Source organism: Lonchura striata, chromosome 9, assembly GCF_046129695.1.
Source record: "Lonchura striata isolate bLonStr1 chromosome 9, bLonStr1.mat, whole genome shotgun sequence".
Lineage (NCBI taxonomy): Eukaryota > Metazoa > Chordata > Aves > Passeriformes > Estrildidae > Lonchura > Lonchura striata.
Genome location: NC_134611.1, coordinates 11,356,319 through 11,375,678, shown reverse-complemented (window position 1 = coordinate 11,375,678; position 19,360 = coordinate 11,356,319). Strand labels below are relative to the sequence as shown.

Here is a 19,360-nt window from a genome sequence, read left to right as displayed (position 1 = left end):
TCCATTTCATATCATCTGATTTAAGGTGAAGCAAGAGGGAGCATTCATTTAAGCAGCTATAAAGAAAAAAAAGACTGATTGAAAAGTAATTTTTTTCTCAGTTTCTTATGGAAAAGAGTCACAGGTGTCTGTTTTTCGTATATTTTCTTTTTAATGGCTGTTCCCTTTTCAGCCCATAAGATTCAAGGTCAGCTCCAGGTCAAATTACACTGAGCCTGAGATGCTCAACAACTTCAAATCTAGCTGTGGGATTCCTCTCCCTCCTGTATTTCACTGGGCTTCCATTCTGGCATCCCAGCCTGGAAAACCCTGTTAGAGGCTTAGGGTACAAATTTTCATTTCTGCATTTAGATGGCACAGTGGATGCCACACTGGGAAATCAACAAATGCCATCCTACTAATAGAACATGCTAAATCAGTGAGTAAAATACATGTCTTGGTACATCTAGACATGCTTAATCTTGGAATTACTGACTGCTTGCAAAAGTCAGAGCATACAGGATAAACTTAAACGTAGGAGTGTCTCCTACAACTTTTCATGTATGTGAATAGTTAGGGACAGTTGCTTTTCTCCAAAGAAAATAAAATCTAGCAAACATAGGAAAGAAAATAAGACTCTGAGAATACTGGGGGCTAAAAATACCCCTATTGCCAGGTCTTGAATAAAATCCAAGCCATTTAAAAACTGCCTTATGGCCAGTGTTTAGAGGGTAGGGGCTTGCATAGATTTTGCACACTGTTACCTGACATCTGTAATAGTTAGTTTATTTGTCTTTACAGTAAAGCATGGAAGAGAAAACAGCCCACATTTTCTTAAAGGAAAATATTGTGGGCGAGAAAAATGAGGAAAAATATCTAAGAAAGGAAAATAATCTAAACCTACAACTTCAGAAAAATCTCTCAGAAATCTGAACAGCCCAAGAGAGATGAGTTCAGGCTGCAAGATGAATTTGCACTTCTTTGTGCTCACTCCAAAAACCCTCCAGGAGCAGCAGTGATTCCAGTTGGTTAAAAAATTATCTATAAGAGCAAAGTGAAAACAAATCCTCTTAATCCTGGACCCTACTCCTATTTATTCATCCCTAGAAGTGGTACAAACATCAATGCTCATGGTGACCATCACCATCTGAGGAGGAGAATACCACCCTACCTTTGGATTTGAAAGGCACTCATGTGAATATTCTGAATATACTCTCTGATAACTGGGTCTCCACTTCCAGCCCTCAGCTCCACCACAGGCAGTTCAGAACCACCAGGAAAGCTTCCTAAAAAGGCTAGCCATTGTCCTAACTGTTAAAAGACCCAAACAGAAACAAAAGATTCTCAATCCATCTTTTTATGAAGAGGCCCTCCAGGGTTTTGTGGCAGCTGCACCATGTGTGAAATATTACAGCACTTGTTTGTAGCTGCTGGATAAGGTGCCTGATGATTCTAAGGAGGTCTGGCTACTGCTGCAAGCACTCCACAGCTGGAAGGTGACAGAAATGTGCAAGTTTAAAACATTTTAAAACACAGGAATGAAGGGCATTTGTATCCAAATCAAGTTTTCTGTGGATTCTTCATAGTAGAATATGAAGAAGAATGACAGAGAAACAATTTTGAACAGAGAGATAAGCTTTTTTCTTCCCACAGGAATACAAAATCCTTTCTTAGATTCATAATATGTGGGTAAAGTAGAGGACAAAAGATCAAAAGACAGGCACAAGCATCTCCTGATGTATTAAAGCTAGAAAAGTTGGTTCTCAGGGGCCTTGACTAGTCAAAAAAAAAACAACCCCCCTCCAAAAAAAAAACAACCAAAAAACAAAACCCTAACAAAACAAAACAAAAAACCTCACACACACAAAAAAAAAAAAAAAAAAAAAACAACCCAGGGGCTTTAATAGGTACCTTCTGTCAGGCCCCAGGAAGTTCCTGTTTAGAGTATACAGCTAAAAATCCCTCAGCAGAGAAAAGGCCAAAGAGGGCAGGAAGGGAACTGGCCAGCTCTTCAGGCTGAACTGAATAAAACCAAAGACCAATGGGAAAAAATGAAAACCAAAAAATATAAAGCTTTTTGCTCATTCTCTATTCCCCTATGGACTGATTCTCCAAGCTTGGGCAGTCACAGTTCTGGTCTTCCATCCATGAGATGCTGCCTGCTCCTGGGGAATCTTTGGGATCAGTTTCCAGATCTTAATACTCCAGGTGGTGAGCATCATCAAACATTCAAGAAGAAATCTCTCCACCAAGAAAAAAAAATAATCCTGACATGTTCCATATGCACTGAGCTGGCATCTGGATATAAAATCTGCAACACCTAACTATGCCAAAAAGCTTCCAGAAATAAAATTCCTAAGTGTGCCCTCAACTTGACTGCCAGAGGAATCTTTTTTATCCCTTCTTTTGATCCTCCCACGCAAAAGTTTCCAAAGATGGGGCAAGCACCCAATTTCACATTTGGCAGTGCTAGGAACAATGCTGCAATGGCCTTGAAATGTTTGACATTTCCACTTGTCTGGATGCTAATTCTGCACAGGAGGAGCTCTGCCTGCATGGGGCAGGGGCTCAGTGCAGAGCCCACAGCCTGTGGGTCCAGGCACTCCCAAAAGAGTCAAGCAGGAGCTACGACTGCAGCCACAGCAAGTTTCTCATGTGTTTCTCCAAAATTGATACCTTGATAGCTCCTTGTTATTTTTCTTGTATTTCCTGCTCTTTTTTTTTTTTTTTTTTTTTTTTTTGGGTTTTCTTTGTTTGTTTTTGCTTTTTTTCTTACAAAGCACAAAGTTCCCATGAGACAATCAGAGCACGACTTCTATCTAGCTGTTTCATCAGGCTAAGCATGCCACATGCTTTTACACATCCTATTTTTTTTTATTATTTCCCTTTTGAATAAACTCTCCATTATCAAAATAAAATAACATCATTTACAAAGCACCACCTCAGCAGCATGCCTCAGCTTTCATTTCACAGGGCTATGCCAGCAGCCACAAACAGAATCAAAGCAGCCAATTAAAAATCCATATTCATTAACAAACATCATGTGTGCTGTAATGCCCTGCATTGACTGTGGCACGGCAGGAGATGGGAAACTCGCTGAGTTTTCCTGCTCTCAGTCTGAAGCATTGTTTTATTAGAGGAAGGGTTTTACCTTTGCTACTCCAGGCCAGCAAGGAGAGTGTCCTTCAAGCCCTCGTGGCTGGGGCAGCAGAGGGGGCAGCTGCTGACCTTTGCCTCAATGATGCCAGACACAGCACCTTGCCAGGATGAGGAGCACACAGAGAGACCATGAATGTGTGCCAGACCCTCCCCACTGAGGTTTTTGGGTACCAGCAGGGCAAATGGCAGTGGAGTCTGTGGCACCGTGAGCAGGCATCGCAATAAATTCTGCATATGCTGGATTGATGCAACGCATCGGCTCAGCAGGACCAGGTCCAAGCTGCTGCAGTGAATTACCAAATTGCCCTGGCGCCAGGGGAGCTACTTTGATTTACACCATCAACACTTCACTGCTGCAGACAGCCACATGCATAAGTACAATATTTCAGACCTATACAATGAAGTTATATGGAGGCGTGCCAGGGTTATTTATTTATTTGTACCCACAAGCCTGAGATTTACAACTCTTTATAAATACAAGCTGGGCAATTTGCTTTCTATTTTTAACAGGAATGCTTTGTGCAGGAAACAGCTGTCAACCACTGGGAGCTGTGTTCCTCAGAGCAGCAGCTTCAGACAAAGAGAGGCCTCTTAGAATTCAACTGGAGAGCTAGGGTCACTGCTTTGTGATGGAAAAGAAGCTGGAGATGGTACACAGCAAGAAAAAAATAAGCAGTTAACAGAATAAACCCCAGAAAAATGGGCTGGAAAAGCTCTAAGAAAAGGACCTTTACACAAAATATACTGCATATGAGTGTGACTGTCTCATTCCTCCCAAATAGCTTCAGAGCCCAACTCTGACTAAGTTCAGCAAACCACCCCAAGACCTGGAGCCAATCTATTCCTAGAGCCTCAAGGAAGATGAACAGCTGGGTATTAGATGAGAGATTCTGCTGATATCCTGATATGCTGATTTCCATTGTGGAAAAATCTGCTATGCCCCCTTTCAGAGCCAAAGATATCCACACCAAACACATGCATCTGAAGGAGATCACATCCCACCAGATCTGCCACCCTGGAGCAGACACTCACCTTGGCAGACGAAGGAAGAGGGTGTTTCCCCAGGATGGACCCGTGCCGTGATGAACACCACTTTCTGTTCAGCCCCTGGACGCAGGTTTGCTGCAGCAGAAAGGGACAAAGGGGGGGAAAAAAAAAGAGAAATGAAGATCATTAAACTGTGCCCCAGATGTAGAAGCAAGCAACTGCTAATTTTTAAAACACATCCTTTCACTAGAATTGGTCACACATTATAAACAAGAACAATCCCTAAGCAAAGGGGCAGCGTCACCAGGTCTCTTTCCCAGACTGCACAAGGGCTGCAAGACTAATGACATGCAGCCAAACCTGCAACAACAAATTTAGCTCTCTTTTTAAACCCCAAGATTTACTGCAGTGAGTTTAACTACACTGTAATTGTGCTCTCACTCGTGATAAATGTCCCTCTGGGCCACAGGAATAGCACTGGGGCTCCAGTCAAGGTAAAGGCAATTGCACCCTGCATCACACTTGGTCCAAACCTTAACAGTGCCAGGCAATGGCAAAGTGCTACAAATTATATTTATTAGGCTTTGCTCTGGAGGATTTAGAGGTGATTTTTTAAAAAAATCTGTTAAGTGTTTGGGACTGCACCTGCTCTAACTGAAAGAAAAGTTAAAAAGAGACCAAGATTAAATCCAGGATCCTTCTCCAGTGAGGGCATGAAAATGTGACATTTCCCCTTCAAATTACAGATAGGGGGAAAGCAGATTTAGATCTTAACTATGTTGAATTTAACATGGGTTAATCCCTCAGTTTTGGAACCACACCACTTTGGCCACCTGCTTCAGCCTTAAACTACATGGGTCAACCACGATCCTCCCTTTGTTTGTGCTGTGACTGCATTTAATAAACAGCACATGAAAATTATGCTCTTGCAAAATGGGTTCTGGGAATTTTAAAGACTATAAGAGGTCAGGACCTCAGTTAGATGCCTTATCTCAACCTGAACACACACAGCAGGGGTAATGCTAAACACAGCAGGCTCCAATTGCTAGAGACAGTTTAAATCTTTGTTTTGAAGTAAAAAGTTTATAGACTGGTAACTAAATCCAAGTTTTTTTTTGTTTTTTTTTTTTAACTTCATTTATTCTGTTTTAATTAGGTAGATGTATTGCATACATATCCAAAGTCATACTTCTATTTTCAAAAATGTGTGAAAGTCCTCAAGACCATACCTTACTTAATTTTTTTAAATTTCCAAAATTCTTAGAAATGCTCCATTTTCCCCATGGCAAAACACACTTTACAGAACTAGAGGAATAATCAATACATTTTTTGCTGTTCTCAGGAGACAATTGCAGCAGGTTTCTTCTTTTATTTCTTTAGCATCTCAAAGTCCTGCAGCTGCTCTCCCCATAACTCAGACATTCATTTGTTCTTTCTTACACCAGCTTCACCATTCTCTGATGTTTTTGAACCCCAGAGGCAAAGAAATATAAGAAAGAAAGTCTCTGCCAAACCCAGCAACTGGTGGGGTCAATTCTCTTGGCAGAAGAAAAGTGTGAGGCAGCAAAAAGGAGCACAAACCCATCAGACAGGAGTAGATGACCATCCCACATAATTTGCATTAACATTAAGTAGAGTGGGAGGAAGGAGATAAATCAGCAAATCAGCTTTAAGGGACAAAAGAAGAAGGCTGGGATCACTTTAGCAAGAGGAGATGAGTTCTCCCCCCTCTTGGAAAGCCAGCATTGCATTAAAGGGACTGTGGCTCAGCACAGATGTGATGCTCAGCACCATGGCTGCCACTCTTTGGATCTGGAGCAGCACTGGTCAGGAGTCTTTCGGACAGAGGATTGATTTGGGGTGTTTTGTGGCTTTGGCTTTGTTTGTTTTAAATTACAAAGTTGTTGTTATTTATTCTTCTTAACGCTTATTAGAATCATAATTATGATCAATAATTTTCACTGTGGAAGACTATTTTAATTGGCAATAAATTAAAATCCCCACAAGTCAAGTCTGCTTTGCCCCCAGTGGCAATTAGTAAATGATATCCTTGTCTTTCTCTTGACTCATGAGCCTTTCCTTTTTATTTTCTCCCCCTGTCCTGGGTAAGAGGGAGCAGCTGTGTGGGCATCTGGCTGCTAACCAAGGTTAACCCACTAAACAACTACAAAACACCTTTTCATTTTTTTAATTTAAATGTTATATTAGGAATACATCTTATTTTCTACTTCAGGATTGAAAAGATCAATCAAAATTAAGAAGATTAGAAGTGTATAGCTTTGCTTAGTAGATGCCAAAAGCACTTAAGCAAAATGACAGAAAGGCACACTCGATTTAGCCACAGCTTTGAGACTTGTGGAAATTAAGAGAAATCTGTTGTGGTACCACTTTTACCCTTCTGAACACCATAGCAGTGAATCTTAGAAACAAAACTCTTTGACAAAACAGGGTTTTTTGGAAAGAAAGGAAAGAAAAGTAGACATGTCTGGAATAGTTCCTTTTTAATTTTCTGTTCTGGAAGATTTAAATCTTGAAGATTTAAATGAACATTTTTCTGTTCCCTTTGATGGCTACCACTATCATCACCATAGATAATATTTGCCTTGACTTATGACTGAGACCTAAACAGTCTGTCTCTGTGTGTTACACCCTGGTGTCCTGCTACTCACCCACTGCCATCCTGCCCCTGCTCAGAGGAGAATACCCCAGAGCAAAGCTGTGAGGATCTGAAATGCTATTCAGAACAATCAACACTAACCTCAATATATATTCTGGCTCCCCAGCAACCACAGTAGTGACAAAGACCAAGAAAAGTTCATAATGAAAAGAATCTCAATGAGCTGCAAGCAAGAAGCTCAGATCTCTCATTCTGAATACCACTCGTGCTGTTTGGCCCTCAACCCATGTTCCTTCCCCTCTAAAGCTTTGGCATGTCAAGCCAGACACTTAACCCCACTGGCAGCACTCCCTCAGCTCTCACCCAGGAAACAGCAATTTCCTCTCCTGGCTGCTTATTATGCTACTGCAACTAAAGCAGGGTCACACAGAAAACATTTTCTACTTACAAAGAAAGAGTCAGATCTAATTCTAAACCTTCACGGGAAGGCAAGAAATTCACTTAGCCATTTTCATTCAATTTTCATTTCTATGCTACTATAAAAACATGAAAATGATAGTATTTGTATATAGCAGCTTAATGGTAGGTATCTGGAACATTCAAGCAGAAATATTACATTTGTGGAATTTCATTTACATCACCAGGATGAAGTACTATAAGAGAACTGAGGTAGAACATCACTCCTCAACCTCCAGGATGTTTTCTGCTACCTTGTCAGACCAGAATCAGACTGCAGATTTGTGGTTTCTTTAGGTCTTGCAGTCATGATGTAGCCAATTATTCAAGTTCACAAATTAGCACTAAGGATGAGAGGTCTGACCCTGGAAGTCTGGTTCAGAAAGCCTTGAGGCTGGTGCCCATCAGGAAAACTTGGGAGTGAATTTCACTCCTTTGCAGAGGACTTCAAAGTTGAGAAAGGTACTAGAAAAATCTTGTAATCTCTGGAAGACCAGAAGGCTCCAATTCATGGGAATCCATCATCCTACAAACACATGGCCAAATAACGATTTGATTTAAATACCCACATATATTTTAATGGAATGTTATCCCCTGCAAATGAATTCCATGTTGCCATCCCATCTCAGGTACTTTGCAGTACGAAGTGGGCTGCTGCCAGCATCTTTTTATTCAAAACCCTGTGAGTTAAAGACTCCACAGAGGAAATTAAAACAGCTCTATTGCATTACACTCCTGTGTGCCACCCCGGCTCGTCTGTGTCCAACAGAGCTGGAACATCTGTGTCGAGAGCGAGCGCGGTGTCGGCGCTGCTCCGAGTGCTTCATCTCCACCACATTAACCTGCTTCAGCAAATCAAATCAAGGCAGCATTTACTGTACCCTGTTTTTCCCTAAGAGACCAGATCAGCACCTAATCCCATTTAGTTTTGCTCCTTCTGGCAACAAATGTCATTTCAGGTAAGAGCGAGCATCTTAATACAAGAGTGCAAAGGAACAGCATTTTTGGTCACTACTGAATCCCACTGGACTTGGTGAGGTCAGATTTTCTTTTTCACCTTCTTATAGTTGGCTTGAGCAGTACAAAGAAACTAAGTGGGACAGAAGGTCAAAATTATGTCATTTGTACCACAGAGTGATGAGCAAAGACTGGACTACAGGTTCTAGAAGTCAGACACCCATGCCTATGTAGTTTTACCTGAAATGGGAGGCAGCAGTACTTTGTCTCCCATGCAAAACCCATGGAAGGTCAGGTATGTGATGGGGTAGCACTACTACAGGGGACCCTCACTGCTCATGGACTGCCCTCACCTCCCATCACCTTCAGTCTTTCCTGCTGGAGCTTTTTCAGCAAAGCCTCCTTTGTGCAAGGACTCAGCAATCGTCCTGCTTGTAATGCTCAAAACTGCATCCAAAACCTTCCAAGTTCTGGGTTTTCATTCAGGCTCTGTCCTTGACTCTGTCAGGTGCTTAAGTACATGATTTGTTTGATGGATTTGCATCGTGCTCAAAAATGTGCTTAACCATAATTTTGGCATGAGAGCTGTGCTGAATTGGGGCCATTTCGCAGGAAGCCTGCCTCTGAGATCATTGTCACAATGTTTTAAAGTTGGAGATTGTGCAACTATTATCCTTTATTGCTCGTTTTATGCCAAAGTCTCCCTTTCTTTTTACATTCCTCTTAAAAGGGAAGCTATTTTGGAGCATTTAATATTATTTAATCTCTTTACTCTGGCAGCATAGAAATTACAGGAACCATTACAATGGTCCTGTGTGAGCGTATGCTTTATTGATGTATATGCTGACCTAATATCAAATTGATTTTACTCAGCTTTTCTGCTGACCATGGAAAAATGCAAATTGAGTATTATATTTGCACACTAATTTTATTGGGCCCCTGTGTCTTCATAAAAAGATAAAGTTTGGGCTAATAAAAATAAAACATTTCTGGGGCTAATATAGGCAAATGTTTATGTAGGCAGGTAACAAATTGGTTTGTCATTTAGGGGAACATAAAGAGCACTAAAATCATCTTTAGGCAAAATAGATTGGTGGCTTTTGCTTAGCTTTTAGCTTTCATTTGCAAAATCAATTTAATGTAGCACAGTGTCTCAAAGAAAGGGTGACACAGGATTAAGACATTAATTGTATTCCCCCTCCATAACTCCCCCTTATTCAGAGGCCCTGGGATTTGGGTTTTCTCTTGTTCAAAGCAAATTAAATATATTTCATCAGAAAATGGGGAAAAGGAACCTTTAGACTTTTGCCATGTGTGAGCATCCCATTGGGACAAACAGGAGAAGGTAGGACAGTGGGACTCAGCGTTCTGAAGGCAGATGCTGACAGAGTTATCAACACTTGTCAATGCCACCAGGAATCTGAAAGCACAGTAGCTGGTGTGATGTTCTTCCTGGGTATGGCTTTGTTCCTCCCTCCTCTTCCCTCCCAGTCCTCTGTAACAATGCCTTGTGCATCCCTCATGTCCTGGAGCCCTGCTGGAATGCAGCTGAGTGAACTTCCATGGCAGTTTAAGTAGACAGGCGTATATCAACAGCCTAACTTCATTTTATTGAAAGGAATTGGCCTATTTACATCTGAGAGCAGGCACTATTTCTACCCAGCTCTTGGTTTTCATCCCTTCCTTCCCCTTCCCTTCCTCAGTTGCAGGGTGTTTTGGAGGGGTTCCATGTGGTGGGAGGTTACATATACAGTTTTGATGTTAATACTTGACTGCATTTTCAACTTAATAGCCCAGCAAAGGGATCTGACTGTGAAGCAAAAGGCCAGAAATATCTCCTGGTAAAATTATGCTGAAGCACAGATCGAACGACACTGCAGAGCTATTTGCAAAATCAGAAATGGCAAATGCCTACAGAGCAAGAGCCCACTTCCCTCCCAGCCACATTTGCTTGTTTTTAATCTTCATTACATCTTGTAAGCAACCATTTTTCCATTTGGGCTTTCTGATACTGGCAGCTCACTACGCTTTTGAGGCAGGAAAATTAAATGCACGCAAAACCAGTCAAGATATACTCACATCTTTCCTTCCTCCTCATCTCCACTAAAAAAAACCCTCAAAAACCTGAGGTTTTGTTTTTAAATGCTACGTATGCGTTTGAATGTTGGAACATGCAGTCCTATGAATAAGAATAGAAATCTGGAATATGAACAGCACATTATTCATCCTCAAATGGCCAAGGTGATGACAACTCACAATTAAGGATGCAGACAGTAGCATTTAATGTCACCTACCTGCATCACTGTTATATCATAACAGTTTAGCAGGCAGGTCCCCAGCCTGCTTTCTTTTTCCCTTTTCTGCTTTGCTATTTATAAAGTCAGGTTGGAGTGTAGATCAACCCCTTGCCCTCCAGAGACCGGAGGCACACAGTAAATTATGGGAAAGCTAAGTGGTACATCAAATGTGTCTCCTCAAAGCTATACATCATCTTGTTAAATTTGATGTCTAATCCCAGAACCCCAGAAATCATTCCCAAAATCCCAGAAAATGCATGTGTCCTTCAGATGATATAGAACAAGAAAGTAAAGTTTACCTGCAGGGAAAAGAAAAGAAAAAAAAAAACACCAAGACAAAAACATTCTAGACACGATTTGCTAAAATCTTCATTTTACTTGAGTGTCTTTCAGTGCCATTTCCTTAAATGCTATTGACTCAGAGCTCACCCATCTGTACTTGAATACATGAACTCTGATCTACAGTACTGACTTTATTTTTCCTTGCCATAGCTGACAAATCACAAACTGAATAAACCAAACATCCTATTTATCTCTCTCCAAAAATCTTACATCAGATAGAAATGCAGTATCTTACATGTGCAGCAGCACTTCTCCAGTCACCACCAGTGACAACAATAATGATCTTCAGCCATTCCATAGGATTCTCTTGACTGAGTTCCACAGCCCCTCATCAGTGAGGAGGAGATGGAAACACTCAGGAGCTGCCTGCTGCCCCAGAGCAAGCAGACCTCATCCTTTGGGAAGGGATCAGCATCTTTCTTGCTCTCTCTGTTCAGAGCTATCATCCCTCCAGAATTCTCACCATCCCAGTAGCTTTCACTTTTTACAAAGGTATAGAACTAAAATATTCAGATGCAAGACATTTCCACCTGAAATACTACATTACATGGGTACTTTTTCAGTTTGTCTTTAAAATCCAGGGATTCAAAAGATGATGCTAGGACCTGTTAAAAAGCAATTCTCTATCAGCTCTCTCCAGTGGAGAGGGCTACAGCTATGTTTGTTTGCTATAAGTATGCATGGACTTAAAGATAAGAGAATCATTTATGTCAGAATTTCAGCCAAGGTAGAAAAGAGGGAATTACCATCCCCCCCACAAAGTAGTCCAGCAGTTACAGGAGCAGCCAGGACACCTTTGATCTGTTTGGGTTTTTTTCCCGTTTTTGCTGTGGCTTTGCCTGTGATTAACTTTAGTGCTCAGACTTTCCCATATAAAAAAAAAAAAAACTGAGCAAAACTATGTGCACTTCAGAATAGAATTGAGAGTCCCAGTACAGCTATTCTCAAAACTCTTCTAGTTCTTGGAGATGCACAGCCTCATCCTTGTGCTCATCATGGATTTTTCCAAGGAAGGCAGCACTGAAAATGACATATATAGCTGCCATGAGATACAACACCAGAATCTGTGAGTCCAGCACCTCCCAAGGCCAATGGATAAAAAAATAGGGAATGAACAAGCTGCAACACAACATGCAAAAATTAGTAAAGACGTTTCTGGGAAGCTGTAATTAGAAAACCTCCATTCGCTGGGGCTAGGTCTTGTATTATTCACTTAAGAAACAAGCAAAAAGTATGACAGGAGGAGAATTAGGAAAAAAGAAAAAGTTGGAGCAGCATGAAATAATGGACAAAGCTGGATACCTAGTCAGGTCTCTCTCTGTGAGGAAAAAAATTGAAAAGCAACCAAAGTTTCAGCCTGCTGGGCTAAAGTCTCAAACCTGGGGGAGCAGTGAGGCAACACAACCAATGCTGTCACCGATTAATCTCCTGTGTTCCACCTTTTTGACTCTGACCTGAACAACATGAACCCTTCTTTCTCTTCCTAAACACCCATTGAAAAGAAGTGGGGACATGATCAATTACAGGACACAGGAGATGATTATTTTTTTGATTTATGTGTTGTATCAGACCCTTCCTGGGCAGAAGGACAAGGACTGACAGGGTTAGAAAGAATAAAACCTGCAGTGTACAAAACCTTGAAAGCAGTGATCCTGAGCAAGATGTGCAGGGTGTTCTGCAAGGGGTTTTGGCCTTTACTGAACTATGGCTGTGAGCTTTCACAGTAGCTGAGCTAGCAGTCAGTAAAAAGCAACCTGCTGAAATGAGATTCATGAAAACCCATGCTCCTCAGAATGTGACACTGACCTCTCTGGGAAGCACCAGCACTCTGTTTGGAGAGAGGCTTGAGCCTACAGGCAAGAAAGAGACACCAGTGAATTGTTTCTCTTTTCATATTCCCCACTTGTCCGAAATCAGAATTCAGCCTGTAAAAATTAAGATGCTCAGTGGAGGGTCTTACACACCAAATTCAAATTTTTAAATACTTCAGCAAGGTGGGGGATGCAGACTACCCTCAGGGCTGAAGTACACACACCCCTAAGGCAGCCAGGAGCAAATCTTTCTTTGCTGTAATATTAGACTGGCTTCAAGGTATCAGGGTATCAGGGTGAGATACCTGTTCTTCAAGTAAGCAGGATGGCAAGGATGGGGTGGAAAATGCCCCCTTTTCACAGGGCCCTGCTTTTGTTCATTGATTCTTTGCAGATTTTGATTACAGGGACATGATGTCAGGGAATCTGTGGCTTGGAGGTGTCAACAGCCCTAAATCAGCTCTGCTTAGGTGTGTGCACTCCATTCGCTGGCAATTGACTCCAGCAGCAGCAAGTGTCACAGCCATGACCTCAGACAGAAGTGCAGTAGGCATATTGGACCTACACCATAAATCTTAGAGTCTGGCAGGACAAACTCCTGTCACACCCTTGTCCTTTCCTTCTAAAGAAAGCAGTGAGATGCCTGGAGGCAGGGCACTTTCCATTCTCGTTAGGGGCCAACAATTAAACAAGCTGCCATTCTTATTCAGATGTTGCTTATGACATTTTCCCCTCTGTTGCAAAAACAATTATCGCAAAGATGTTTCAATTCCACCTGGACACATAAAACCTTCTCCTTCCCCAGCTAACCTGCTGCCTCATTTCCCTGCCTTGCAACAAACTGAGAAGAGCTCCTCTCACAGATGTGATCCCTCAGAGCTCCCTGTAAGCACCACATTAACTTCACTTGCACGCAAATGTCCACTGATCCTAATTGTCCTTTTCGTCCCATCGTTAGTTAGCAATAAATTCCAGAGGCACAGTCAATCAATACAGCACGGGGCATAAGGGAAAACACATTTTGTTGCCTGCACTAGACACACACTGAAAGGCTGTGAAAGTTTTGTAAATCCTATCTAGTCAGCAAACTGTTAAAACCAATTTATACACACTCACATTCTCTCTCTCAAGGCAATAAGCCTATGGAGAATTTTAATTAAAGTCAAAGGAGCCTTTAAAAGTGGAGGGGGAGAAATCTAGCACAGCGAGAAATAAATTAATAAAAACACGCTCCAAGTTGAAGCTCAAGGGGATCACTCTCAGTCATCATTTATTTAAAGGATGGGACACGTCAAAGATAGGAATGTCAAGTGGGAGATGCTGTGAAGCAGCAGAGGACAGAAGAGGGGCTGACGAACTGCATGCCACAACTTCTGTAGCAGATCATTTTTTGTCACGTAGGTTATACTTGTGGCTGGCCACCTGCTGCTTGATATTCACCAGCTCTCACAGTTAGGGACTGAAATATCTGTATTCCCTTTCACAGTTGATCTGGGAAGGACCTTTTAGCTCATCTAGAGCATCCTTATATGGTCAGCATCCAATTTCTGTAGAAAATTATTCCTTTCTCTCAACCTGAGGGTATTTTTCTTGATATTTAGCCAAGGTTCTTTTTCTGAATTTCATTATATTTGTCACTTGCTTCTTCCCTTAGTGTTTATATCTTTAAAATTACTTAAGTTTTTATGCATCATTCTAGCTTTTGCTTGGGCCATAGACTACTCCAGAGGAACTGGCTGACCCCTCTAGATGATCTGGTCAATTCTCATGTTCCAGAGCTCAGAGGAGAGCTGGCATCCTGCTCTTCACCTGTCATTTTTGCAGCCACCAAATCATGTCTTGAAGCCTTTTCCATAGCACAGGCAAGAGATTTCATCACTCAGGGCCAGTTGCAAACAAGCAGTGCCACATTTCTTAACTTTAACAACTCCCAGTAGCAGCTGCTGGAGCAACTTCTCATCACCTCTTATAACAGCTCAGTGGAGTGTAAGATGCTTGTGAGGATCAGTGTCCTCAGCAGCCTCCTGGCTACCAGCCTGTGGCCAAGGGAATATAATACTTGTAGTTGGGGCTGTATCAAAATATCCCCAGCATCAGATGCAAATTAATCACCCATAATAAATCATGTGATTGTACTGGAAACCCATCCACTCTCAGCCTCCAGCTACAAAAGTTATGGAGATCCAATATGGACTGCCTATCTTGACACTCATTAGCTTATTTAGAGTCTTGTGCTGTCAATTTTCCAGCTAGATCCCTTGGCAGAAACAAAAACTTCATGGATTAATAAGACCCCACATTAGTTTCCATGTAAAAGACTGGATATACAATTCATGTCCAATGTAGAAAAAAATTTCAATTATTCAAAACATTAATAAGTATATTTGATAGTCAATGTAAATTGAATTATGTTTTGCCCTTTCTCATAAAACAAACCAAAACACCCTTTTCATGGAAAGAGGGTTAGAAAGGTTAAAAAAAATGAATAAAAGTCAAAGTCATTACATTCCAATCAAACTTGATAAATATGTAAATTACAGCAACTAAAGAGTTGTCTTTGACAAATGGCTTCCACGTAATGGATTTTTCATAGTAATGAGGCTACACTGCAATTGTTTTTTTAAAGCCTTACATTTCTCATTAATAAAAAGTGTGAGTCAGTGTGCACAATGGGCATATTTACCCAAAAAAAAAAAAAAAAAAGATTAAGAAGCAAATAAAATTTTCAGACAGCAGTTGACATAACAGACGGATGCTTGAGATGGTGTCATTGCTTCCATCAGCATTGACACATTGTTGACTTTAATTAAGTAATTAACTTTAAATAAGTAAGTTGAGTTTAATTAACTTGAGCTTGAGGAGCTGCTCAGTGCCAGAGGAAAGCCCAGGATTTGCCACTTGCAATTCAATTGAGGTTTGTTTCTCCATCCAGACCATCAAAGGTGCCAGCTGCAAATGCTACACAGGCCCTACAGAAATGGCAAAGCAGGCAAGCAAATCACTTCATGCAATATAAGTAACTTCCCTGGCCACCATCTTCCTGCCTCATTGAGTTCACTGGCACTTCACACCATGTCAACCATCACAGCACCTGGGCATCTCACTACCTTCTAATGGATTCTGAACACTACTCCAAAGAAAACGAACCATGGAAGAAGAAGATGGCCCTGGACCATACAGTACTGCTTTCAGTTGCCTTATCATTGTCCTCAGAACACCCTGGTGTTCAACAAGGCATCTCTAAGCTTCTTACTCTTGATTTCTGTTTACTTGATGCGTTTTGGAACAACAGAAGGGCAGCACCCAAGGTGGTTTGAGCCTATAGCAGCTTTTCCATGTAAAGGAGCAATGACTGCAGTGAAAAAGTCTCCAGAATCACAGAGGCTCCCTTGCCATGCACCCAGCAGGACACAGCACCCAGGGTCCACTTTAGTGCAGGCTTGAGCCTGCTTTTCCATCACTCCTTTCCAAGGCCTACAGCTGGAATGAACTTCTCTCATCTTTTCCAAGGCCTTTCCTCTGCAGGTATCTTGCCACATCTGCAGAAGCAGTGCTGTTTCTCCACCCCCACATCCATCCTGTTTTAAATAGAAAAAACAGGCTAATTAAAGGGGGAGTGGAAAAGATTAATCCATTTTTTCAAGTTCCCCAAGTCCCCCATCCTGTGTGTTGTCCCATATCACCCTGGTGCTAACAGGGCTCCATTTACTTATTTTTTATGGCACAAAAATTCCTGAAGTATATGGAGAATTTCAACATGCATGCCTATTCCATTTAATACAAATTTGGCTGCTCAGCCCTTCCTGTTTGAGGGAGGACTGCATTCACATCCCCTCACTATAAGGAATTCTGCCACCTAGCATTTGAATTCCTGAGCCAAGGATACATAACTGAATTTTTATTTACTCCCAAACACTCTCTGTGCACCCAAGGGTCAGCCAATACAGGGTGGTGATAGATCAAAGACTCTACTGCTGATTTTAAGTTATTTAAAGTAAAAACAAACCTTCTCACCCCAATCTGTTGACAGTATCTAAGGGTGAAGAAGGGAAAACACAGCCAGGGGGAATGTCAGTGGGAAATAAGGACAGAGGAGGTGGAGGAGAGGACTGTTTATAAGTCTTCTAATAAGCCCATAAACCCTGGCTATATCTCTGCATGCATGCATTTCTTTTGCTGATATAGGATGCATACTCCATGTAATGCTATTCTTGAGCCAAGAAAATCTGCATGTAATACAGCAGGAGAATGCTAATGACCTTCAGCTGAGCTGGAATCCAGCTGTACTTCCATTTAGCAAAGGTAGGCTTCAGAGCCAGCTGTCAACCTTGGGGCTCCTCATGAAGCTGAGAATCAGTGAATACAACATGACCACGCACATCCCAGTTTGTGCCAAGTGTCCCCCACCTGTACAGGAGTAGGTAATTCTTCCCAAACATCCCTCAGGCTATAGAAAAGGTATTTTTCAGGCAGCACTTTGTCAGTTAGAGAAAAGCAATTTCAAGCCCATTCAAGTGATGGATCCTTGAAGCAATATGGCTTAACCAGCTCATCCAGCACAGAGTGCTGGGTGGTTGGCACCAGCAAAACATCTGTACCCCAACTCCCCACACCACCCTGGCCCCACCAGGCTGGGAGGAGACTCCCTGCTCTTACCCAGACTTCTGATGGAAGTAGTGTGTTACTCAACCACACCGTTCTCCAGTCAAAAATATTTGAGAGATTTGGAGCTTTTTCAGATGAAATAAAAACTAATAAAACTCCAGACAAGTGGAAAAACAAGATGTCACCCTGCTGTCCTTAGGAGTATGTGACACAAAAGCTTGATTTGAATGAAAAGCTAAGTCAGTGCTTGCACTGTCTTCTCAGTTTATGAGCTGATTTAGAAGAAACAGAGAACAGATTAGTCCTAATTTGCTTTATCTTTGCATTCCCAATCTATTGATTATAATAATTGTGGAAGCTATCTTCCCATTAGCCACAGTTATTACCATACAGAGCACACGTAACAGCCAGAGTGGATTTAAATGGTTTTGTTTCCACTGTTGGTTTAATGTAGCCCTGCACATTTCCAAGGCACAGAAAGAAAAAAGAGAGCTTCTATGCCATTAAATTCAAGCAGATTTTTCTCATCATTGCAGAATTTAAGCTTTCAAACCAGACATGTCCACAATGATGATATTTAGGACTGAACCCTGGAGAGGCTTTTCAGAAGTTGTCAGGGCTGAGCCCTGGCCACTGTCCTAGTTTTGAGAAAGCTTCTAAAATGATCGAAAACTTTCTGAAGGTCATTGTCCTCTATCAAACACATAACATAGCACTGTCTGAATATGAGGAGAGAAGTCAAAAATCCTGTGTTCTTTCTGTTGCTCTTCCACCAAACTGATGAGTAACCTTTCAAAAGACATTCAGGAATAAATCCGCAAACAGATTTAGCCACTAAAGTAGCCTAAATCCCATTTAAATCCATAGTTTAGATCTTCAAAAACAGCATTCAGCTGTCACCTAGTTCAGGAGATGTCAGTATCCATAGGCAACTAGAGCTCTTGCTTTCGCCAAGTCTCCCAGAAATCCATATACCTCTGCCTCTCCTGCTAGATTTAATATATTTCCAAATTGTACCTAAGAGAAGAGCGCCACAAAAATCACAGAGGTAAAAAAATAGTGGCAACAATCTCCAAATTTTCAACACTCATAGGCTAAGAAGACTTGCCCAGATTAGGAAAGTTCTCCAGACAAAACCCCTTTCTTTAGGCTGAAGACACCTGAAACCACTTTTGAGCTTCCAGGAGTATCCTAAACACATTAGACTGGAGATTTTTTTCCTTTTTTAAAGTACACAGCATTAAATAGCACATGAACCAGAAACCTGTTTTCCCTCTTTCCACACTGACACCCTGAATAGAAGACTGCAAGATCCTGATTGCTCTTGCTCAACAGCTAATCCAGTGAATTTTGACTTAGGTGACACAGAAAAGTAGCTTCAGCATGAAGACATAAGCACCTCTTCCCATCCCCAAAGCCTGAAGACAGGGATTCTCTGAAAGCTCAAATTTATAACACAGTTTGGAAAACCTAAAATTTCAGGAGTGTGTTAAAATATTGTTTCCCTATCCCAATTCTCCCCTAACTTGTCTGTGTAACTTCAGGAGGGACGCCAGAATGAGAGGAGCTTCCCAGTGCTGACAGAAGATGTGAATTGAAAACAGGAACAGAATCCAAGGACTGTTCTTGAGTACACTCTACTTATCTGACTTAACTGGGTTTTTTTTAAACCTTGTTTTGAGCATTTTCTGGGAACACCGATGACTACTGAAAACCTGATGGTTATTTTAAGCAGTAGAACAGGGAACTTCCAAACTGAGAGTGGTGAGGCACAGGTTGCCCAGAGAAGCTGTGGATGGCCCATCCCTGGAATTGTTCAAGGCCAGGCTGGACAGGGTTCTGAGCACCCTGGTCCAGTGCAAAATGTCTCTGCCCATGCCGGGGGGCTGGAATGAGATGATCTCTAAGGTATTTCCAACCCAGACCATTCTATGAAGAAAATTGGTACAGGGACTGTATACATCTGCCCTACATTTTTCTTTTTATGTCTGTTTTCACAACTTTTGCTTTATTTTCCTCTATTTTGAAAGCACTAGTAATGATTATTTGGTTTTACACATTGCTTTGAGATCCTTGAATCAAATAAAACCTTCAAATCTCCTTGCATTTATTACTAAAGCCAAATTATGCCTGTTTCTTCTCTTCCCTGT

At 41.5% G+C, this 19,360-nt stretch overlaps 1 protein-coding gene across 2 annotated transcripts in view; it reads right to left on the bottom strand.

Annotated features, from left to right (window-relative positions):
* The window catches only part of LOC110469882 (BEN domain-containing protein 5), an 876,525-nt gene that overhangs the window by 200,120 nt on the left and 657,045 nt on the right, over positions 1-19,360 (bottom strand). For both annotated transcript variants that reach the window (XM_077785357.1, XM_021529103.3), the window contains exon 7: positions 4,171-4,260. In XM_077785357.1, coding sequence (XP_077641483.1) covers positions 4,171-4,260 — 90 coding nt within the window. The remainder of the gene's footprint in view (positions 1-4,170; positions 4,261-19,360) is intronic.